This window comes from Odontomachus brunneus, unplaced genomic scaffold (genome assembly GCF_010583005.1).
Source record: "Odontomachus brunneus isolate Ranch 3 - 2012 unplaced genomic scaffold, Obru_v1 Obru_scaffold_234, whole genome shotgun sequence".
NCBI classification, from domain to species: domain Eukaryota; kingdom Metazoa; phylum Arthropoda; class Insecta; order Hymenoptera; family Formicidae; genus Odontomachus; species Odontomachus brunneus.
Genome location: NW_022639684.1, coordinates 15831 through 41016, shown reverse-complemented (window position 1 = coordinate 41016; position 25186 = coordinate 15831). Strand labels below are relative to the sequence as shown.

General features: G+C 36.1%; 4 protein-coding genes across 9 annotated transcripts; 2 read left to right on the top strand and 2 right to left on the bottom strand.

Moving 5' to 3' along the window:
• Positions 1-3429: 3429 nt before the first annotated feature.
• On the bottom strand, positions 3430-10454 carry LOC116852547 (NHL repeat-containing protein 2). The gene is made up of 9 exons (XM_032833032.1): positions 10271-10454; positions 9914-10080; positions 9660-9819; positions 9125-9540; positions 8814-9043; positions 8147-8372; positions 7837-8034; positions 7622-7735; positions 3430-7458 (listed from the first exon to the last, which is right to left on the bottom strand). Exons 1-9 carry the CDS (start codon positions 10452-10454, stop codon positions 7063-7065), a joined length of 2091 nt encoding a protein of 696 aa, XP_032688923.1. The 3' UTR covers positions 3430-7062.
• On the top strand, positions 4458-6905 carry LOC116852548 (MORN repeat-containing protein 5). Of its 2 annotated transcripts, XM_032833034.1 has the most exons (6): positions 4458-4577; positions 5089-5324; positions 5756-5942; positions 6202-6361; positions 6473-6651; positions 6768-6905. In XM_032833034.1, the coding sequence occupies exons 1-6, from the start codon at positions 4468-4470 to the stop codon at positions 6829-6831; spliced, it is 936 nt and encodes a 311-aa protein (XP_032688925.1). In that variant the 5' UTR covers positions 4458-4467; the 3' UTR covers positions 6832-6905. The 2 variants fall into 2 exon arrangements, with proteins under 2 accessions (XP_032688925.1, XP_032688924.1); XM_032833033.1 differs by having other exon boundaries at positions 6473-6801.
• Positions 10455-12996: 2542 nt separating the features above from the next.
• Positions 12997-14321, top strand: LOC116852545 (HIG1 domain family member 2A, mitochondrial). Its single transcript, XM_032833030.1, has 2 exons — positions 12997-13235; positions 13725-14321. The coding sequence occupies exons 1-2, from the start codon at positions 13103-13105 to the stop codon at positions 13889-13891; spliced, it is 300 nt and encodes a 99-aa protein (XP_032688921.1). The 5' UTR covers positions 12997-13102; the 3' UTR covers positions 13892-14321.
• On the bottom strand, positions 14284-25186 carry LOC116852541 (rhotekin-like). Of its 5 annotated transcripts, XM_032833019.1 has the most exons (9): positions 25071-25186; positions 24760-24997; positions 17581-17771; positions 16606-16815; positions 16275-16454; positions 16088-16182; positions 15694-15908; positions 15317-15587; positions 14284-15105 (listed from the first exon to the last, which is right to left on the bottom strand). In XM_032833019.1, the coding sequence occupies exons 2-9, from the start codon at positions 24904-24906 to the stop codon at positions 14900-14902; spliced, it is 1515 nt and encodes a 504-aa protein (XP_032688910.1). In that variant the 5' UTR covers positions 24907-24997; positions 25071-25186; the 3' UTR covers positions 14284-14899. The 5 variants fall into 5 exon arrangements, with proteins under 5 accessions (XP_032688910.1, XP_032688909.1, XP_032688908.1 ...); XM_032833018.1 differs by having other exon boundaries at positions 24760-25135; XM_032833017.1 differs by lacking the exons at positions 24760-24997; positions 25071-25186 and adding an exon at positions 21814-23143.

Sequence of the window (25186 nt, the reverse complement as noted above, 5' to 3'; positions counted from 1 at the left end):
AGCGAGGTAGCTATAAATATTTTTCGAAACGTGGCGCAAGCCAAGCCGCCGTTTCACAGCGATTAACGGTACATCGACCGAACGAGACGCGTATATAACGCATTAAATTGTGAAAGAATAAACGATCGGTCGTGCGCGTGTCAGAAGAACGCGACGCTTGGAATACTAAAAAAAGAAGGATCTAATTACACTTCTCTAACGTGGAGTTATGAATCAAGCGCGCGCGTGTGCGCTCACGTGCGTTTCGTGCACGCCAAGCGCACGCGTGTCCACGCTTCACGTGATTCATTCATGAGCGAATATCAATCGCTCTAATAGAGATTTCGTCGTCTGGATTACCCTTCACCTTCGTGCGACTTCCTTGAGGAGTCCTTGATGGTTTCTCTCGTCGAATGAGAAACTTGTCGCGACGTAACGCGACGATACGTTATATGTTAGATACATTATATGTTAGTCTGTAACGTTGCGAGCTATCTTATTGCAACTTCCGTTCAGTGAATCAAATCGGACCAAAGCGAAGATAAAGACTAACACCTGTTCCTACCAACGTTGATTAAACCATAAGCCTGAGTTTAAGTCTTTGTATGAACAGAGAGTTTAAACTAGGATCAAAGTTTAATCGATGTTAGTGGAAACGAACATAAAGCTCTCATTCTGAACTATCTGTTATCGATAAAAATGTTTCTAAATTTGCTTAACCGATCAGAGGGTTTGCAAGTGACATTTAGAGATATTTCTATCGATAAATGAGAATTCAGAGAGAGAAAGAGAGAGGAGAATAAGGGTCTTAATATTTATTACTTCAGTTTTCAGAGGTAAGAAGCGACTTGGTTTACATTTTTTATCCCTTATGCACAGTTCCACCAGCGTCAATTTAAATCTTAACCTAAATTTAAGTATTTGTCTGAATAGAATACACAATAACCCAAACTCTGTCCTTCTCCAAACCTTCTATACATCTATCTTTCCTCTTCCTATCAATTTTCTTCGCTGTCTTCCTTATTTCCTCTTTATTCATCCTATCATCATCTTGTCCCTCAATTTTCTTCCATACCTTGTCAGTTTCATTGTTCAACTATATATCCCTTAATAATTCTATATAAGGGCCTTAATAGATTTAGGTTTGACAGTGATTGGCTCGGGAGGGCACTGCGAGACGAAACATGGCGAGACGAGATGAGATGAGATGAGACGAGACGAGACGAGACGAGAGACGGTTTCGCGCTTGGCGAAACCCGTTTCTTGATTCCCGCGCGACAACGTCTGGTTAAGTTTTCTGTGAACGTCGAACATGCACGGGTTAATAAACAGCCGTCCCACTTGCACGACTGTCCATCCGTAACCCACTGTTTACCAAGACAACGGTACCGGCCGCGCGCCGGATTAAGGTTTATCCAACGGTTACCTATCGACAAATTTGATGCCAGGGCCCCGGGAGTAGCACGGGAAAGGGGAACGCGAGAACGAGCGCCGCTAAACTCCACAAATCCGACCTATTTTCCTCGCCACCGATTTCACATCACGTGCGATGCATTCACGATCGATTCGCCGATCGATACGGCGTGCCATAGAAGCCTCGTCTTTCCTCTCTATCGGGAACCGCGCCAATTTAGATCTTCCAGTGCGACTCGAGGGCCCAGACTAGGAATTTATTCCATGGCTCCGATCAGGTTGATTCCGATCAATTATCTCTCAGATAGACAGAAATGCTGAACATAGCATGGAAATATTTAATATATACCTTATAGTGCTATTATAACAGCATAATATATTTAAAATATGCTTCTTTTAAGAAATACCCTTTGATGACATCTTTTATGCATTGAAACATTCTTGTTGAATGAGGACGCGCGCATTTCTTTGCGTGTTTGTGCTAATCGCTAAGCAAATAATATGTCGAAATATATCTATCTGGGCTCGTTTATATACGATATTATCTGATTTTATCTGATTTTGATAAGTTATGTAACGCAACGTGACAATCAGGACCTTATTAATAACAACCCAGACAAACTACCCTAAAAGATGTCTTAAAGACATCTAAAAGAAATAGGATATCTTTTGGGTGTTTCTAAATCATTTTTTAATAGATTTCTGTCTGGCTAATCATTAACCCTCTATTGACAACATTGGAATCGGATCCGACTCCAGACACACGTTGCTGGATATGTTCCGATAACTTCACGTTGTCAGCAGAGGGTTAATAATAATCAGGATCCGATAACATCGCCTTGCACGAACCAGTTAGGGTCAACATGGGGTGCTATTATAGACTTGTTTGGAATGGTTCAGAATAATTGAGTTATTCCTAGATTTTCTAGATTTTTATTGTGTTTCCGAGAGAAAACGGAATTATTCCGATCGAGGAGCAAGTCCACAATAGCACCCTTGATCAGGACCATAGGATAAATTTCTGCATAAGATCGGCACTACCTTTCTCTCATCGATATGAGATATCTTTGATAGCGGTGCGTTTTCCTGCGAAAACACGATAACGATCTATCATTGGAGAAGGGAAAAAAGGAAGGAAGGTACGAGTTCACCGGTATACTACCTACGAAGAGAAATTCTCAGGTGCGTGAGAGATTCTCCAGTAGTGGTATGGCAGAAATGTCACGCTCGGCTGAGCTAACACGACATTCCAGATTACGTAGCTGGAATCATTGCTCCGAAGGGAGCATCGGCCTGAGGCAACTAGCGTAATCGCTGCCTCTTCAAAGCGTACTAACGCGACGAATCTGCATTATAATAGGAAATGTGTATTCGTTAAACTGATACATACCGCGACGTGCGGTCATCGCAGCCGTTACGCTCGAGATGTGGCTGCACAAACACGAAATAGCGAGACACGACTGATGTTCCGCGGCGCGTTTCATCGTGCCGCTCACACGCGCGTTTGAATTGACTGCAATCTAGCGTCACGTTGTAATTGCGATTTGTCCCGCAATTACAACGATTTGCGTCGCAATTGTCGTCCCAGCCATTCTGCAAGTCGCACGGTAGCTTTCAGTAGGCTTGTATCAAATGATCTCGATCTTGAACTCGGTTTAAATAAGGTGAATATTCCAATTTTTGAGAATGTAGGTCCATATTTATCCTAAATGTGCTCTTATTCTAAATTTTATATATTATCAGATAAGATATATTATCAGATATTAATAAGTTTCGAGTAAAATTAAAAGTCAAAGTAAATGCTGGAAGATTATTTTGCATACTACTGACGGTGACAGTTGCTCGCCGACATCTTAGAAGTTGACAGTTAATATTACATGTTTATTTATTAGATCTGTGCAATTATTCTTTAACTTCGAAATAAATAATCAGCTTATAAATTGTCATGTCTAAATATAGTCAAATGTCTAAATATCAGTAATAAAGTTAGTAATACATGATTCAGTATTGATTTGTGATGATAGCATAATGTATGTGTATAATTTTATATTATTATTTATTTATTTTCGCAGTAAGATGTTATTTGATCATTAATTGAGACTTGTCGCAATTAATGATCAAATTATGTCACAAATTCGGACAAAACTGATTCATATCAGTTCAAAATTCATATCACTAAAATAGTATATCAATCATTTTCGAAGAATATTATAAATCTTTCCTCATATAAATTAAAGAAAAATGTAATACAATTAAAACCTCAAATGTTCAAGCTTGCCAAAAATCCATTTTGCGTATTTGACACATACATCATTAATTTGATTAATTTATTTTTATGGTAAAATTACTTGGTCACTAATTGAGATATCTTTATATAACATATGTAACACAGAATATAACACAACTATAACAAATGAACAAAGTACCATTTCGCACGACTCGGGCGTTGAGTCGACGATTCGCACATCGATTCCGAAGTTCTTTCAATATGACGATTACTTATTAAACAGACTTCAAAATAGAGTACCATTTTACACAGTCCCAGTTTCCAGTTGCCGTGAAGCCGGGGAAAGAAGCGAATCGCATGTGACCATCTCGATAGGAAACGAGTCGATTATCACTGCGCGTTTATCATTCATCGCGTACGTCATTCGCGCGGAACTGCCCGAAGAAGACAAATCTGGCGATATCTTAATAAGGTATCCACGCGTCTATACTGTTTAAAGCGATACTTTCAAGCGGACGCCGCCGTTAGTATCGAGAGCGCGAAACTTGGCGAATATTCCTCGGCACATATATACCGGAATGTACCACTTTTCGACACATAACAGTAGTATATGCGGCACGAGTATAGGATGGCCTCTCTCATTCTCTCTCTTTCTCTCATAGAAATACGAGAGACATAACGGTCTCCTCGCTGTGTTGTCCGTGTTACGAATACGTGTTCGCAGCGCGCTCGTCGTCCAAAATCTCATTGAATTACGTGTCGGCGGATATAAGAATGCGCGATGCACGAACGGCCGTGCTATTTTACATTCGCGTGTTCTCGAATTCGAGAGACGCGCCTGTCTCTGTATGTGTGCGCCTCTCTTCCCTGGTTCACGCGTCGTTCGTGTGTCCCACAGGCGAGAGACTACTATGAATCGACCGAGATCACCCGGAATACCAGGCAACGAGGTCATCCTGTAAGGATAAACGAAGTCCCGGTTGGTGGCTCAGTTCGCGCGTTTGCGTTTCTTCTGTACACTCGCAGCCGACTATTCGAGCGGTGCTAAACGATAAAGCGGCGATAAACCACGTTGTATAGTCGCCTTAAGCAAGCGATGCTTAAAAGTGCTATTTGCACATCCTCTTCGAGATCAATTCGCACACAAAAGAAAAACATATTTTGAAAGAGATGCGTGTTCATTTATGCTGATACTTAGAGCTAAAGCTCACTGCGACAATGATTTTCTTTTTTATGTAACATTGTTTGGAGCAGAAACTGTGCAAATGCTTTTAGCAAATCTAATAAATTTTCGATCTTTTGTCAATCCATTTCTCAACAAACGTCACAAAAATTATCCAATATCAAAATTAGAGAAATAGTAATTAGAGAAATACATGATTTTTGTGATTTTTAGATAAGTAAATAATAAAAACCGAATATATAAAAACATGATGTAAATTTTAAGAAATTATGTATTTGTTTTACAGTTGTAATGACTACGTATTGACTTTAAAAATCGAGGAACGATTAAATCATCTTGAAAATATCCTATTAAGAAGGCAAAGTAGCGACATGTCGTTGAACGAAATGACTCAAGATGATAATGGAAAGAAAAATGAAATCGAGATGTTACAGGAGATCCGATTTATCAGCGGAGGAAAATACGAGGGAACATGGAACGCGATTGACAAGGAAAGCATTGGGAGATACGTGACGTCTAACAGTTAGTCGCAAAATACAAATTATTTTGATAATTAAGCTTTCTTAAATGGAATGTATTATCGAAATTATAAGATGTATTAACAAATATCTACACGGTAAAAAACATCTTGTATTTGTGCTGAAACCGATCCGTTTAGAAATTTGTATAAAAGTGTTTAATATATCTATGTATTAATTTAACACATTGTCATTATTATTTTGACTATTCTGTGTTGAATTCATATTCACCATTTTTAAGCATTAAAATAGCGTCCAAATGTAACATTTTTGCATTAATTTTCGTCATATTGTTTGCGCGCTATTTGTTTATATATTTATCTTGTGTCAAATTAACACAAAAATTAAAAAGATAAATTGGGACGTATAAAATGTATTAAATTTAAAACAAAATTTTGTGTAGCGCAAGTCGATTTTATTCTATGTATCTTTCAGAAGTTATATTGGAGGGAAAATTTCAAGATGGTATGCTTCATGGCCGTGGAAGTATCTATTGGCCACGTGGGCAAGTAATGGACGGTACTTGGAACCGCGGGAAAATGGAAAAGAAACGTTATACATTCGCGGACGGTTTAACATATCAGGAAGATAATTGGACTTATTGTACATTTCCTGATAGACGGTTCGTCCTCAGTGATCAATCGTTAATTTGAAACCACGATCTATGACACAATGGCAAATATATATAAATCTCTATTATATTTTTGTACAATTTATATTTATTCTTCACGTAAAAGAAGTGATAATCATAGAATGTTAATTACGTGCTCTAATACTTTGAAACATGGGGAGTATAAGAAAAATGAAGAACTCGACGTGTATAATTAAATTTACAACCAAGTTGTTAAATTGTTAGATTATTGATTGTAAGAATATTTCAGGTTTTATAAGTGCATAGTAAATGGGTTGAGACCAGCCAGAAAAGTACTACGAACCAATGAGCAACCAACTAAAATTATTCCTCCGTTTTGCTATGATACCGGTATCGGGATCTTCGATCCTGGCAAAGAATGCGTATTATCGTATCGCAATTGCAAAAAAGTAAAAATCAGCATTAATAAAGATGTAAATGATATATATATATATATATATATATATATATATATATATATATATTCTTGAAAAATAAATAACAATGCATAAAAATTATAGGTACTCCATATTCCAACAATGGCAGAAAGCGTGTGGATAAAAGAACATTGTCGGAAAGGTTGGTCAGCGCCAATTGGTCACAAAGCGTGGTTATACGAATACTTTCAATCGGGAGCAGCGGATTTTGCATCGTTACCGCAAGTCCCGCCGGAGGATAACACGAAAAATTGGTGGCGAAGGTCTGATCGCGATATAATACGATTTAAGTTAACAATCTATTGGATCATTCTCTTTTGTGCTACAGTTGTGTATTTGATGGCAAAAGTGCTTAATGGAAATAATCATATTGTTTAAGGTTGACAAGATTCACTAGGCATTCGCCCGCTAACGCGATAAATACAATAAGACTGTGTTATTGAGGAATTCGATCAAAAAGTCATAAGAAGGAAATTTATATATTAAGATTTAAAATAACAGAAAATATAAAACTTCTCGCACTTTATAAAAGATTATATAAATGGTATAAAATTGTTATTTGCTATAAACATGTGTATACATTACATGTATACGTATATTCCAAGGCAATAACAAATAATTTATAACATACTGTTGCATTTTTTTTCTCCCATGTATACCAAAATTTACAAATCTTATCGGACAACGAGCTCTTTCTCTTCAGTCACGACTGTTGGCGCGTCTGCGCTTCGATGCACGTTAAACACCACGGACAATTTCATTGGTAAACACGTATCCGTTGTACAAGCTATTATGTTTAACGCGACGCTAAATTTATTATGTGCTTTACCCTCGGGAAACTTTATCGAGACAGGAGTCGTTAGTCTACCTGTCAAAACGTCCGCCGTCCCCATATTCGCAGGTAAGGTCAGTTTCCATCCTTGAGGTGCGTCCATATTTAATTTCATCTCACTTAAAAATACAATATTAAATGAGATATTTAGTTCGCCACCGCGCGTACTAATCGCCGTGTCGAATGTAAATGTATTGTCGATGTTTTTATTGGAATCGCGTCTGGATGAGATAGCCATCTAAAAAATAAAATAATCGACATATTCAATATATTAAAGTAATTCGTAAAATGTAAATATTAATTTAAAACGTTAATATTTTACGTATACATTTAAATATATAATAGCAAATATATAAGATAGTAATCTTGAAAGTAATTCCTTAAGATCAAAGTATACTCACGATTGAAATGTTTTTGTTCTTCAAATCAATAACTTTAAGAGCATGATTATTGGTATCGGCTACGTAAAGAATGTTACCGTCTGGACTGACAGCGAGACCACTCGGTTCGTTGAACTAAAACAACGTTTTACATTGAACGTACAAATGACTAAAGTGCCTACGAATTCTCACGATACCATCGTCTAAAAAAAAAAAAAAAAAACAGCGACACTTACAGAGAACATGCTATCAGGCTTCCCATCACCAAACAATGTTTTGCAATAACCCGTCGTAACATCCACGCTTTTAATTTTATGATTGTAAGTGTCGGCTACGTAAATCTGTTTCTCCAAATGATTCCATGCTATTCCTAGTGGATGTTGGAGTTTAGCCGAATATTCTTTCCCATCCACATCTCCAAAGGCATGTAGATTCTACGACATACACTGAATTTGATGCTTCTGATAGAATATCTCACGAATATGTGACGTAAGTAAATGTAAATTAATAGATGAAGTGGGTGAAGGTATTTGTTACTGAACGAACCGCTGGATCTTTGTCGCCTCCGCAGACAGCGGACACACGACCACTATCCAAATGCAACCGTCTGATAGAGCTGCTTTCACTGTCCGCCAGAAATGCGATTTTAGATTCTTGAACAACCACAATACCCGAAGGTTGCGCTAGCCCAGCAGTATGAGGATAACTGTTGTTACGATTCTCCTCTCGACCGCTTCCTACGATAGCAACGCATGTGCCTGCCATATATCTCCTAAAAAGGAAAAGTTTCGATTCAGAACATCGATTTTCTCTAAATTAAGTATCACTTAATTTATGTTCGAAATGGAAAATTCCATTAATTCAAATTTTTTCTTTTTTGTACAAAATACAAGGGAATATTGAAGTTGTATGTGATTATCGTATAAAAAATGAGCACGGAAAATTGTTAAATCTCACATTATAAAAACATAAAAAATTAAACTTCAACAATTATGTTTACAATTATATATATATATTCTCAGCTTTTTAAATGTATCTAGCTAACTATAGTGAATTTGACCCATGTTTATAGGAAGTTTTCTGGTTAAATTAACCCCAGGAATATACTTTCTTAATACATACAGTTCGTCATGGGGCGCCCTGTGTGTATGTATGTGTATGTGTATATATACACACTTATGATTGATGGACGTTAATAAATGTTAAATCTTACTTTTCCTTCCACCAAATAGTATCTTCCAAAAACAGTGCCCAAATTTGATGAGTGCCCGCTATCGCGATTAACAAGATTGGAACAACGGTGTTGTTATATTCATGGTAATAGATCGCCACATCCCAAGGAGACGATAAATCTTGATCGGTTCCGTTTTTTCCGCCACAATAATCGTGACTTTGTGAACCAGTGCCAGCTATAGTGGATACACTTTTATCACTCAAATTGATCTAAAAATAAATTAATACCAAAAATAAAAGGTGAAAGAATCAATGCATTAAAGTATGATAAAGAATAATGTTTCTCCTTACTTTCCTGATAGCATGATTGTTGTTATCTGCAACGTAAATTACATCATCCAACACACAGACACCTTGAGGTGAATTAAATTTAGCACTTTTGAAATCACCATCTTTAAAACCCTGATTGGAGCCACCTATAATATGCTCTACTTTCCCGTGTTCATTTGTAATCATGATTCTACTGTTACCACTGTCAGATATAACAAGCTTTGTCCCTTGCTTAGAGGAGAGAATAGCTAATTTTCCAGGAAATAACAGACTATCTTTAAAAGTAGATAAAAGATGATGTGCTGGTTTCAATGGGAGACTGTGATTCGATATCTGATTTAAAGATTTGAAATATGCTATCATTACTTTTGCATACAATAAAATTTCATCTTTATGATCTTCACCAACAAGAACTACCAATGGCTGACCATTAGGTCCTGAAATAAATGTATAAACAGTCAAATATAAGTTCAGACAAATATAATTATATAAATCACCACAAATATAAATCATTGAGACTTCATAAACAAAATAAAGAAAATTTACTGTTTTGTACCTAACATAACGAGACTAGGCCAACATGTTATACCCATGTTATTCCACATTCTTAATGTGACATCATTTACTACAGGATGCATAATATTATATCTTTGTACAGCAGATAAGACATTCTTTGAGTCACGTTCATTTGTAAATTTTGCACTGTGAACTCCAATCTGAAAGAAAAGTAATTAATATGTGTGTGTATATGACTATGAGTATATATGAACTGCAAGTAAATATATAACTTCTGAAATATTTTATACTTACTACAACAAGACCATCCTCTATAGAAAATTGTTTTTCAATTTCTTCTAATTCAGCCAAAACATGCATACAGTTAATACAACAATATGTGAAAAAGTCCAGAAGCACAATTTTTCCTTTCAGATGCTGAGCCAATGACAATCCTTCTGATACATTGAACCATTCCAATCCTATAATGTAACAAAACTATCATATGTACACTGGCAAAAACTATTTTATTATGACTTTTTAGTTTGTTCCCTACTAGTTATCAAATTAAAAAAATGATATCATTTTATAATTGATGAATATTAACAAGATGAGTATAAATACATATAAAAAATTTTTTTATATGCATGATTATTTGAATAACATAATTACCTTTCTGAAATTCAGGAATATTTGCTGCGTTGTCTTCGAATCGTTTAATATGTTTTATAACTACCGCCTCCTTATCCTTCTGTTCGGAAAACTTTTTTAGATGACTGCGCATTTTTACGCAAATTTGTGTCAGTTCTTCTACCGTCTCCTGCATATCTATTTTTGTATTCCAGAGTCCACACATAAGAAAAATAGCATATAGCTTAAAAAATACAATCTAAAATTGGATACAATTTTTGGAGTGGTTGAAAACACTTCTCGTACACGAATGTATAGGATCAACTCAGGGGCCCGATTCTTGACGATGTGCGAATGAGATACGCATGTGAAAATCTACAGTATACGTAACGTGAACTATACATTTTCGCATGCGTATCTCATTCGCATACCGTCAAGAATCGAGCCCCTCGGTACCAATGACGTATATATATAGACCGTTCTGAAATTTTATAGTATACGTGACATGAAATATAGAATTTCAGTACTGGCAGTGAATTTCGGAACGCAGCCCAAACATTCCTATACTTCTGCTGTAGCAGCGAGTAAAGCCGGAAGTTGGCAGTTTAAAACAGAGTGAGAAAGTTTATTTGCCCCTAGTGTTTTATCATTCTATCGTATAGAAAGAATATAGCCGCTGTTAAGCTGTCAAATGCTATATGTAATTTAAAACGGTATAGTGATAAATAAATATTTGTATACATTTAAAAAAATTATATTTACTTCATTTATTGCAATTTTTATTAATACGCTTCTTTTTTCAACTTATCCGTTTGATAAAAACATTTTAATCAATAAATATCGTTTATAATTAATGTTTTATAATTTCTCGTTCTGCTTTTCCGTATAAAATATGCTCCATGTAATATTTAGGAGAAATAAAGCTACGGAACAAAAGCGCGGAAATGTATAAATCTAGTTAAGTCCTAATAACTTTGTCTTCCGTATTTCCACATTTCCGTATTTCCGTACGCTTATGTAATCGCACCCTAAGCGTCTGTCAACATCTGTAATGCCGCCAGGACCAAACTACGACAAAAGAAGGAACTCAGTAGAGCAAAACAGAGTTAGTAACGTAAACACTTCTAATATCCGCGTATCACATGGTGATACATATTGGAAAAACCTAATAGAAGTAATAAAAAGAATTAGACTTTCTTGAAAACCACAAATACTTTATAACAAAATTAATTATAGAAAATTATGTTAAAATTGTTATGAATTATATATTGTATGAATTATGAAGGAACATTAATGAGCCAAAAATATCAATATATCAGACATAAATTGACAAAAATTATTTTATTGCAAGTACAATAATATATCATTATTTGGGATAACTTTTATATCGCTGATATGAAAATTCTACCTTTCGTTTAATGATGCCACATGTTTTTGTAAGCCGTTGCAAATTGTTCAAAGTTACTCCGGCGTTACCTCAAAGGACAGTATTTTAAATAATGTTTTAAAAAATGTTGAACATTCTTTTTATAATATTATATATATATATTATAAACATTCTTAATATATATATATTTTTTTTTATTCATATATTATATATCTCTTATTATATAAATATATTATATAAATATTACATATTCTTATTTAAATATTCTTATTTAAATATTCTTATTTAATATTACACATTCTTATTTAACTTTTGATGGCAAATAGATAACAAATTTTATGCAGGATCTGTTATATCAAATCTTGCTGCCAAATTGCCGCCAGATATGCGGCAGAGCTTGTTGTCGGATAATTGCTGCAGATTTGCAGCAAAAACCGCGCAGAGCTTGTAGCGATTTGACGGCAGATTGGCGGCAGAAACCGCGCAGCAGACCTTGCTGCGCTGCAAGCTTTGCGCGGTTTTTGCTGCAAATTTGGCACCAATTGCCCGACAGCAAGATCTATCACCAAAACCGTAGCCTAATGTAGACACAGATGGCTATGGTTTTGCTGTGGGTTTTTGATGAAATTTGCTGCCAATCTGCGCGCAGTCTGCGCTCAATTTGCTTACTAGGTATGTAATATTACGAATTTGGTATGAAGTTATATAAATATCTTATTTTGTGTTTTTATATTTTCCTTGCAAATCAGATTTTTTTTCTTGTTACTTTAAAAATTATTGATTTTTATATTATAGCAAAGTTGTATAACTTTTTTTTAATGTAATAATTTATTTGAAGAAAAAATGAAAAAGTCTGTTATTGATGATTAAAGAAATATCATAATAATTTTTCATGTATTTTAATGATAACTGCTTATGATCACGGACACACACAAAATATCTTTCACATGGTAAAATAGAAATCACAAGTATGTGATAGTTTACGTAATAGCCGTTGTTTGGTCCTGGCGGCGTTGCAGATGTTAACAGACGTTTTGCTGCAGACATAAGATAGCGGCTAGCGGTTCATGGTTATATAGGCTGCGTTCCGAAATGCACTGCCAGTACTGAAAATCTATAGTTTATGTTACGTATATTATAGAATTTTAGTACTGGCAGTGAATTTCGAAACGCAGCCATAGTCAAAGCTGCGGATGGGGAATCTGAACGCAGCCCTGCGCCAATGGTAGCCGCAGGATGTAGCTGATACATGCGTATAAACTTAAGTCTGCGAGATTTTGGCTGCGTTCCGAAATTCACTGCCAGTACTGAAATCTATAGTTTATGACACGTATATTATAGATTTCAGCACTAGCAGTGAATTTCGGAACGCAGCCTTTGTCCCGCACAGCCCATCACTGGCTGGATTGCCGGATTTGGCCGGATTGCGGCATTTAAAGAAAGTTTGAGTTACGTTAGTCGTCAAATATCGAAGTTAAATATAAAAGATGGCAGATGATATTAAGGCAAAAGAATTAGATTGGGTGAAAGTACGAGAAGAGTTGGATAGTATTTATGTTACAGAAACGATATATGACAAAGCGTTACGGAAAATGCGAGAAAATCCGCTTGTACCAATAGGTAAATTAACCTCTAAAATATACGAGTAAATGCATGAATCTCTGTAATCTTCGTAGTTTATAATAAAAATACAAAAATTTATTTGAGAAAAAATAGTGTTATAAAATGAAATTAAATGTTTGCGAGTTTAATAATTATCTCTGCGATATATCTCTATCAGAATTTATTACAACTAAAATAAGATGACCAGACGTCTCGATTTTTTACCCGTTGTCCCTAATTTTTTCGAGTACTATTCGGGATATCGATTTGTCATCATTTTCAATGATTGTCAAGTAATTTTCGGATCTTTTTACCCCCCCCCCCACTCCGCACATTTTGAAGTGTCCCGAATTCAGGGCTGGGAAATCTTACTATAAGGAAAGAAAATGTTTAATTTATTGTGACTTACTCTTGTATATGTTTATGTAACATGAGAGATTTGTTTTTTTACCATGAATTTTAAATCTATTCTCTTACTAAATTTTAACAAGAATTTTTATATCCTAGGAGCCTTTGCAACTACAGTTGCTTTGTCTGTTGGACTATTTAGCTTTTATCAAGGAAAAACAAGAATGCAACAATTAATGATGCGTACTCGTGTTGGTGCTCAAGGATTTACTATTATATGCATGGTTGCTGGATTATTTTTTTTACCTACAAGAGAAAGGAAATAAAATAATAAGTAATGTTAATTCAGAGGTATAACGTTAATATCTGTTTTAATATAGACAGCATTAGTATAAATCAAATTATATGTATTATATCTAATGCAAATCAATGTACAATATTATTTTCTAATTACACCAGGTCATACACACTGTGAGAAGTGCTAGGAAAGTAGCATTACTTATTAGTTAATGTTTTAGATTGTACAGATTGTACATACTCATCTCTACTAATATAAATTATAAAAATATTTTTCCTATAAATATTTTCGATAATCATATATATTGATATATTTAGTTACATGACAATATATCAAGATATCCTGCCAAGCTTGTCTTTTTAAGTTATACAGATGCAGGAAGTTGTGCGATAGGATTTTTAAAAATAATGACTAGCTCGGTTATGTATCAATATAATCATATATTATTATAGTTGTTACATTGGATTTTATATATCGCATATAAACACGTGTACCCTTAACTATCCTAAATATTGCAATATTCCTACCACAATGCAATAAACTTATAAATGCGTTATGACAAGGCTGCCCTTGCATCTTTTCTAGTGCAATAATTTTGCGTTATAAAAGTAGAAAAGAGAGAGAGAAATCACTTAAGCGAAATATTTTGTACTATATATCGCTATCCAACAAGCTTCTCTTATGTCCCAAGTTATCAATCGCCATTATTATCAGCACTATCTTTAACCGAATTACAAATATTTCTATACCATTATATTAATACTAAAGAACAGTACCTAAATAAATCACAATTTATATATTTTTACAATTTGTATGTTTTTATTATACTATTTGCATGTTTCTTCCATACGATTTGTATGTTCTTACTATACAATTTAAATATTTTTCTATTTTAATATCGTATTAAAACATGTATATCGTGTAATATTCAAGCACGTGAAAAGGAAGTAAAAACTTCTAGCGTATTTGTTTTGGCAATGGGATAGCTCGGACATATCAGACAGGTGGATTTTCCTTGGGAAGAAACGTAAAGTGATTACATTTCGTTTTTATTAGAGGGAGCTAAATGTGACTTTAAGGCAATGGCACTTTGTTTAAACGCACCGCCGATACTTAGCGAACGTGAACGCAGACTTGTTAGACTATTCGTAGAACTAGAACTGCTTAGACTAGTACTAGGTGTGAGATCAAAAATTGTTTGTACAGTAGATCTCGCGGACGTATAATCCGATGGGATTGATTCTGCAAAAAAAGAAGTGCTAATTAACAAATAGTTGTTTTCGTTTGTAAGATTTATTTATCTTGGTTCGTAATTTGAAAAATATATTGATAATAATGTTTGTAATATATACATATATATATATATATATATATATATATATATATATATATATATATACACATATATATATATATATATATATATATATATATATAAAATTTACAGACTTACCAATTAAAGGAGTTTCATCATATAAAGATCCTTGTCTTTTATTGCTGATAAAAGAGTTCCTTGTACTTTCGATATTAGATACTCTTTGTATAACTTCGGCGGCACGTTTCCACCTCGAGTGATCATTGATGTGGGCAGATAATAGTTTGCACCACTTTTGAGCTTCCTCCTTAGATTCAAATTTAATGGACAATAATTTGCTCATATTATTGCCAAGATTATTGATCGAGAGTTCTTTAGCGGAAGTCTTGGCTATTTGAACGGATGTTTCCTACAAGTAGATATAAAATTTAAATAAAGTTTATTATATAAGACTCTTAAGACTCGTCTGCAATACGTATGTATTTATATGTATGTACGTAAAGACATCAACTCACCTTATTAATTAGTAACACACGTTCCGGATTCTGAGCTTCTTCCGCGTGCTTTTTCGACTCCCATGTTTTTATGGTGAATCCCTGCAAGCGTGCCCAACAATCTTGACCGTCTACGGTTACGTTGCCAATGCACATCTCCTTACTGACGCATTCCGGCTGTGCCGCCAATCGGCAACAAAAGTGACCGAAAAGCGGTAAAGAGTGATATTTATTTTCTGAAAAAAAAAGATAAACCATGATATTTTTTCCATATAAAAAATTTAAATATTTCAGGCTGTAAGCTAACAGTTAAGTCATATATCTATTTTTGTTTTTCGCAGAAGATAAACAAGGACATGTTTTAACTGTTAGTTTATCGGTCGTTTAAGCCTCAGATGTATATTTCGTAACTTACCAACGTTGTTAATAACGAGATCGTGTGTGTGAATATTATCGTCCGTGTCGTCTAAGGTCAACCTTGCACGAGCAACCAAATCAAAGTGTGGCCCACTGAAGAAAATCAATAGATATGAATGATTCTTGTAGTATTAATAGATATTCAATTAATTTATAAATTTATGTGAAAGAAAGTAGCGACTTACGACTTCCCGGAACTGAATTCGTCACGAAGCGATGCGGCGAGCTTTTTGCCGACAGTTTTCGAGATTGACGAGTGAATCGTCTTTTTGATTCTTCTCGGTGTGCTGGCGATACTTAAATCCTCTTGCAAAACGTGGCTGTAAATTTCTAAGACCAGTTCGAACTCTGCCGGTACATTATTACTGAAAACCAAAAGATCAGAATTTGTTACAAAGTCGCAGGATCGTCGCATTCTTTATGAATAATATAACCAATATACTATATATCTCGTATTTGCAATTAATTGTATTATAATACGCAATAACGTTGGTTATTGAAACAAAGTGGACTCACAATATCAAAACATCGGGAAAACTGATATCTGTGTGGGCTCTGTCGATAGGACACAACAAGGAAGTATCGTGGATCTCTGTGCCCAATCGCGCCAAACAGAATACAGCGAATCGACGATGATCACCCCGATTTTTGAAGTGATCAGAATCTCTCCACATCAGCGGTATCCTAAGATCTGAAATCGATAACTTGCCCATACTTCCAGGAATGCTGGAAATATACACGTTATCCAATTAGTTTCTCGACTCATTTTCTCTATCTGTATATTTATTATTGTCATTATTTTGTAATTCTTATTTTCCTTGTTTATTCTATTTAAGATGCGCTTGAGAGGAAGTTTTCCCGGAGTACAGAATAAATTTACCGAGGTATAAAAATTATTAGAATAACTTTGATTTCTAATTTTTTTCTAATTGTTCTTTTTAATAGATGTTTAATATTTTAGAAAATATTACAATTTGTTATCAATATTTCTTATAGGTTTAAAATAATTACAGATTTATATTAGATATTGTACGACTAAATTATATAAATAATATAACGGGTATTCTTTCACAGAAATAAATTATATCCCAAAAATAAATTTCTAAGTATTTTTTCTCAGTGTATAAGTAACCCGCTATTTCTTGTACAAAAACTTTTACATGCAAAATATTTTATAACAGAATCTAATATATAATATATCCGTAATTATAATTTAGTCGTACGATGTGTTATAAAAATCTGTTATTATTTTAAATTTGTAAGAAATATTGATAATAAATTGTAATATTTCTTGAAATTAGGCATTTATTGAAAAGAACAAATTAGAGAAAATAAATAAAGAAATCAAAATTATTCTAACAATTTCACATCTCTCTATATCTATCTATTCTACCTATCTATTTAACACTATTACAGTAAAACAATAACTAAATTATTTCCGTTTTTTCTCTGTCCGATCCATCAGTTCGGCAAATAGATGCATGAACAAACCACGGCTTTTTAATGGGATCTCGACGACGACTTTGCAACTCCGCCATGTAAACCGACATTCTCTCGTTGGACGTGAGCAATGCTCTAGCAGCCTCCAAGCTCTGAGCGCGATGTTTCGCAGCCGCCAAAAGTCTAGCCGAACCTTCTCTCATTTTGATCTCCACCTCGATTTTTTGCTCCAGATCGTATTCCTGAAACACATCATACGTAGCTTTTCAAATAGCTGCAACTCGAATGTCGCTAATAGCTTTCAAATGAGAGATCTCATCAGAATATTCGAGACTAATACGAAAGAGAACCGCTCGAAAACCTCCGCATACTCGTGTGTAAAGTCTTAGAAAGCGTAATCTCAATCCACAGGTGTTCCGCAGGTGTTGAATATGGTGTAAAAAAAGACGACCGATAGTTATGATCGGGGAAAAATCGAAGTATCAGCGATAAAAGCGTCTGGCTGGCTAGCAGCACGTGGGTCACGCGTTCGTGGCATCCGGTTACACGCTGAACAAAACGTCTTACACCGTCACATTTTACGAAGGTACCGTGCCCGTTTTATGAGCCGGCTGCTTGAGGTCGGCTCATTCATATCGATCCGAAATGTCGCGCATTTGAAAACGCGAATTTATATAACTAAATAGTACTTGGTCGACTCTTAATACTCTAAGAACAGCAATGACAACCTGAAGGAACGTGACTTTCTCGCTCATCTCTCGATTCGATGTAAAATTACGATTTTATCACTTATGCGCGTGATCCACCGCGGGCAAGACACGGTGGTCGTCCGGACGAACGAACAATTCAGCCTGATCGCAAGAAAAAGCAAACTTCGCAAAAGCGTAAATAAATTTGCACGGATCTCGCGGCGTTGCTGCTAGCAGCACGCAGAATCGGACTGAAATACCGACTATTCGAGGAAGTGGTGAATGCACTTGAAGGGGTGACGCTCCCTCCTTCCACCCTCGGGAAACCATGCTATCGCGTCGCAGAATATCGATCCGAGTGGCTTTCCTCGGTTTAATAGTCGACATGCACGAGATCACGATTTCTCCCGCCGCGGTCAGAAAAATCGCACGTTCACTACAGATGAAGATTTGTAAACCTTCCCCACTTTTACAAGATATTAATTGCTTCGCTGATATTAGTAAAATAGCTAAAATTTCTGTGATTTTCGCCAAATCTGTCTTTGTTTCTCGGCAAAAATACAAAGAAGCTTCAATTTATTAAAACTTATTTTCATGTAACTCTATAAGTATATTCAGTATAGGAAACAAATAAAAATTAAACATACAAACATGTTTGCACGATAAAAATAAAAAAAACAATTATATATATAAAAAAAATTATATATATAAATAAATAATTATACAAAATATATATTTTCAAGTTGGAAACGTTGATCGGTGAGAAAGATCAAGGAGGTTGTAAGGCCAGTGTCGTATTTTCAGTGAGTCGTTAAGGGCACCACTCATAAACTTGCTATTCACCGAACAAAATTACGTTTCTATACATTAATTTCACTATTTTAATAAAAAATGTTGATTTAGGGCAGAATTGAGATAGATAGATAGATACGTACAGAATTTTATAAATACGAAATATGATTTTTTAATTTTTCTTATTAATGCTTTATTGGTGCATCATTTGATCCAAAAGATGCATAGATAATAGAGACAGATATATAAGTATCTAAATATGCATATATGTATATGTATTACGAATATTATAAACTATGAAGTTTCCACCGTTGTTTCTTCCAAATAAACAATCATTTTGAGCGGTAATTCCCAAATTTGTATATAATATTGATACATTAGCGTTTAATATTATAGCAGAGTTTCTCAATAAGACCTTAACGTTAGTTTGCACGAGAAATAAAAAATAATTAAAAATAACACGTTAACCCCAAAGAACATTTTAGTTTCAAATATCTCAACTCTCGAATGGTGAGTCTTTTTCTAATTGCACGAGCAGTTAGGTAATATCTCTATTAGTACATGTAGTGCGAGAAAATTTCCAATAAATTCCTGACTAACTCATGTAGCCTTACAATCTCCTCAGAGAGGAACGCAAGAGTTCCTGAAGTCGCGCAAAGGCCGTCGACTAGTATCGGTAATGTTCGAGTGACGCGTACAATCCGGAAATAACGGACGCATCAGTGAAATCAATAATGAAGAGATGAATCATTGGACGCATTGAGCAATTTCGTATTCCGTTAATGCGCGCGACACATCCTCACACGGCGTGACTCGGCGCGGCGCGGCGCAGTCTATCAGGAATACATCATAGGCATCACGTGTGTATGAGTACTCTGACTCGAATAGGAATTTTGCAACGACGCAAGGGTAAGCGCGTCCACATTTAATCCCTGACCTCGATGGCCAGTGCCGTAAACGAGTCTTGATGAAACTCGTTGATGCGCGCTGTATGACAAACGAGTTCACGTGAGCGAGTACACACGATGTAGCAACAATACACGCGCGACTATCCGTGCCGGCGATCTCAACCTTTCCCTTTACCCCATCCAATATTATCACGCCACACGCGTACGACACGCGTTACGTTAATATTAACTAGATGCGCTCTCTTCTCCGTCTTCTCGTCCGCGCGTTCGTGTTTCATTTTATTCCTTTGATCTCGTCGCTTCGCTGTCCTTCGTTTCTACATGTGTTCCCCCTCAATATCACTTTCTCTCGCGCGTTGCCCACCACTTTCCCGACACACGGCTTGTCTTTGCCGAAAATAGTCGCCAGAAATCCAATACCCCGGTGCAGTTGTGCCGGTAATGGTCACCGCAAGCAGGACGCGCGACGCGCGCTCGCGCATCTTCCATTCTCGCGTAAATCTTCCTCCAAGAGCCGGCAACAACACACACACACATACACACACTCTCTCTCTCTCTCTTTCTTTCTCTCTCTCTCTCTCTCTCTCTCTCTTTACGTCTAATGCCTAACATTTCACGACGTGCGTCGTCGAGGTGAGATCGACCGACCATAAAATGCCACATTTCAATAAAGTGACACAAACGCGTGGGATGATGTCGACGGGACTGAAAGTATCGTAATTATGAAACTTAACAGCAAAATTGTCTCGTTCTGTTTTCTTCCCAGAGGTTTCTTTTTCTTACAATTAAAGTGTATGTACCGATGCCCGGACACGCACCTAATCCTTGTTATTATTATTGTTGTTCGCTTGACGCCTGACATTACTATTGTTTTGGTCTTTAAATACGAATATTTAAACTTTCACATAAAACGCATGTACACGTATTCTATGTTGAAAATTTAATGAAATATATTCGTGTTTAAACAACAAAAAAAGAAAATAAGGTGTTTCTCTTCTTCTCTCTCTTCTCTCTTATTTATGTAGGATTGATACTTTTACCTTATACACTGCACAGGAGTAAATATGAAAGAAATATCAAACTCAGATGGATTAGTATGTTATCGATAATCTTTCGAAGTACTTATTAAAAAACATTGGAAAAGCGCATACAGAAAAATACATTGTATAGATATATCGCAAGTTCATTATAAGCACGAGATTTTTTCAAAACAAATTCTGAGTCCTAGTGAGTTTAGCATATCGATCAAAAATATTAAATTAAAACCAAAACTCGGTTTGTTTACTACAAGGAGTCGAATCAATTTTTTCTACGATAAAGTTTCACAATATTTTTGTGAAGAGAATAAATTCTTCCTTTGGCTACATGATAATCAGCTTTTCCAAAATCTGTGATAAATAAATTTTAAGACTATTATTAAGGAAATATTCGCTGAAGAGAACTATTATAAGAAAGAAAGTAAATTGATTAATCGCTTTTCTTATTAGTAGAATAATATTTTTCTGTGTGCGTGTGTAATTACAAAAAACTCTAAAGATGTAATTATGTTACTTTTCGTCAGTGTCATTGATGTGAGCGACATATTCGCCCGATTATCGTGATTATCACGTCGTGAGGTTTTCGCTAGGACTCGATTGAGACGACCAGTGTCCAACCGTACACGAATTGCTGGGACCTGTGCTGCTCGGCCGAAATTTCCAATCCGTTTGACACTGCCATTCGTTCGTGCGCCCGTGCCGAGCGACGCGATATCACATGCACGAGGGCGTCTAAAAATACGAACGACTCGCGCGAGGAAACGTGAACACGGCTTCCGTGAAACGCGCTGCGTAACGTTGTGGCCTCACGCACGATTCAACAACACAGCGCACGGGAAATTCGCGCGAATGTCCTACCTGAGAGTTTCGCGCGATCTGTCGTACGTAATACAAATCCAGATCCTGAAAGATATCGTTTTTGCCCGCGAGCGTCGGGCTCCTTGATCGCGTGCGGACGTCCTCGGCGTTCACGACGTTACATCCGTCGTTGAGCCGAGCTTTCGGTTTGCTCGCGTTTCGCGGATTCAGTATCGCCAGATGCGGGAAGCAAGAGTCCATTTTTCTCGTCTCTTCTCTTGTTGCTTTACTGATCCTTTTCTCGAACTCACGTCGTTGGCTCGCCGGCCGATTCACATCGTCCCGTTGCCGATCGAGCAAGTCACTTTGATTCTTCCGATACCTCGAAACTGTGCTCAGGTTTATGCATCGTTACAGTTCACACGTTGCTCGAGCCGTTGCTCCAGCGGCAGCTTCCCCAAACACCAAGTTCCGACGCGAAGAATATCATGGCGTGGTTAGCGAACGGTTTGGCACGAGTCGCTTTTTCCTCCGGAAACCTTGACCTAAGATCTTAAAGAGCCAACGGGGGTAGACAGAGGTCGTCCTTTGGTTCTCACTCCGTCGCGAGGAATTCGAGTCAAGGTGGATAGAAGAGAGCTCCTCTTTCTTCGAATGTTGCTCTACAACAGCAACAAGCTACTCAAGCTCTCAAACGTTAATTCTCGGCAAACCGAACGAAGAGATGTTGTTACATTATATGAGAGAACCTACTCGTTCTCTTTTTGTTTTCCTCTTGTTAACGCGGGAAAAGTGTCGCGACACCGAGAATAGTTCTAATCGTGTATACAGACACAACAGCGAACGGGCTCGACGGTCGTCCTACGTATTTTCGTTAGCTGTACAAAATAAGCAGTGACGCGATACCGCGCCTCCGCGCGACACGACTGACAACAAATAACAGGCGCGAGCTGTCGCTCGCCTCTCGATTCTCCAAATACTTCACTCGCTCGCCTTGTCCGCCTTGCGCCACCAAATTCGCTTCTTTTCCGTTTTCACAGCGGCAGTCGACGCCCAATCGTGTGTCATGATTCATCATCACCGAAAGAAAACGTTCTTCGCTGCGGATGGTCGTTGGTACTCGCGAATCGTCGGTGTCTTCATCTTCTGCTCCACGTGCGGTTCGGTGCCCTCACAGGATCGTAGAAGGCGCGGAGAGAGGATATTGTAAGCGCAATTGCGTTGAGATCTAAGCTAACGACTAGATCGGACTAGATGTGACGAGTCTAAAAGAGTGCAAAGGACGAGGCACGAGGACGCCGGTGGTGCTCTTGGCCGCGAGAAGGGGAAAAAAGCGAAAGACACGCAACCGTTCGCAACCGGGCAGCACTCGACTAATACTGAATGACGCTCGATCATTCGACTGTGTAAGCATCAACAGGACGCACCACATGCATAGTGCCCGGAGAGGGGAGGACCACCGGCGTTCTAACCGACAATAGATTGAATATAACACGGATAAGAAGGAAATCGCCCACACTGTGGGCTTCCGCTGGACTCTTTTACATTTAGTTGTGTGCATTAGATTAATTATCGCCGAATTATCTAGGAAACGAACGCGCGTGCATGTTGCACGCTCGAGCATGCACCTACCTATCAGTGCCAGTGCACTCGTTTCGTGTCGTTGTATGCTAGTGCTCGCATTGCATCTTAAATTTTCTAAACTTATATTTTAAGTAAATATAAATATATTAGATAAATATAAGTATAAATATATTAGATAAATATATATAAATAGATTTCAAATAATTATATATTTTTGTCATTATCTCCCTGTGTTTCTATTAATAAACATAGATAATTGCTTTCCAAGTACTATGATCAATTATAGATAATTGTTTTCAAAGGACTATTATAATAGCAGACTCATGCCAAAGAATGAGTAACTAAATGCTTGAAATTAAAATGTTGAGTTCTTGCAGTATATCACAATGTGTGATTGATATTTGAAATCTGCATAATTGATTACAAATGAAACAATATGTAATTTCATATAAAAATATTAATTCTGTGTCACCTTCAAATCACGATATTCAAAATCATATTTCTGACAAGTAATACACAACATGTACACACAGAAAAATGTATATTGCGTTCAAGCAAATATTACTTGTTTCAAATATTTCATAAGTTCACAAGCAACAAATGTATTCAAACTTCTGAACTCTAATAAGTTTAGCATTTCAGTCAAGAATATAAAATTAAAACAAAAGTTTACTTTGCTTACTGCATACACTACTTGAAAGTTTTATGATATTCTTGTAAAGAGAATAAATTCTTCTTTTGAACACATAATAATGAGCTTCTCTAAAATTTGTAATAAGTATATTTTGAAACTATCACAAAATATTATTTTTTGAAGATAACCATTCCTTAAAAGAAGGAGAGTAAACTGAATAATCATCTTTCTTAACAGTAAAATATTTTCCTGGGAATAACTTGCAAATAACTCCAGTACAATTAATAATTTGCAATCACTTATATATATATGGTACCTTCACTCAATGATTCAAAAGAATATACATTAGTATATAAAAAAAACTTTTTTACTGAGATATATCTTTATATGAAATCACTACACATAAGAAACAAATAGTACCATATGCAACGACTACATTTCTTTTTTAAATCTACACAATCTATAAATCTACACAAATCATAGATCTTAAATTTACACGAATGTGATCCTCACGTTATATAATTTGACGTGATAATTTTTCAAGATTGCAGGTACTTATAAATTGTAGTTCATAAATTTATCATAGCTGTCCAGCATAACCTATCTTTCTCAAATTCTATATATTATACATTAATAAGTAACCGAATTCTGCGAAACAGGCCTGTGTATCAATCATTGTTAAGTAACATAAGCCAAGGGAATTTTAACGAGACAAAACACAAATTAATGTTAAAAGCGTGTCAACGGACAATGATTAACGGAGGATAGAACTCGCTAAATCGACTTACCACATGATTCCTTGAGTTTCTGATGCTTTCTCGTCGACGAACTTTCGTTTGGTAATCATTCAGACAACACAAATAATTATTCTCCTTGTAACAAACGTTATTTAACGAACGGTGTAACGTTTGAAAGTTTTTCCTTCGCGGCGCCATTTTGTCAATTTAAATTGTGCGGTGGCACGCACAGTTATTGTGGTGGAGCGTTGAATCGAAAGCCAATGGACTACGATCCAAATAAAGAGACCTATGTGTCGAAGTAATGTTGAATTTACAATTATGTAATTACACAATCTGTCTATTTCTTTTGTATAACATACTTTCAAAATAGAAATTACGAACGATCATCCACACAATTGCGTTGTCGGAAGTCATTGGATAAGTGTGCAACCGTCTCGACTATAATCAGGTATGCAACATTAGTAATTCAACATGA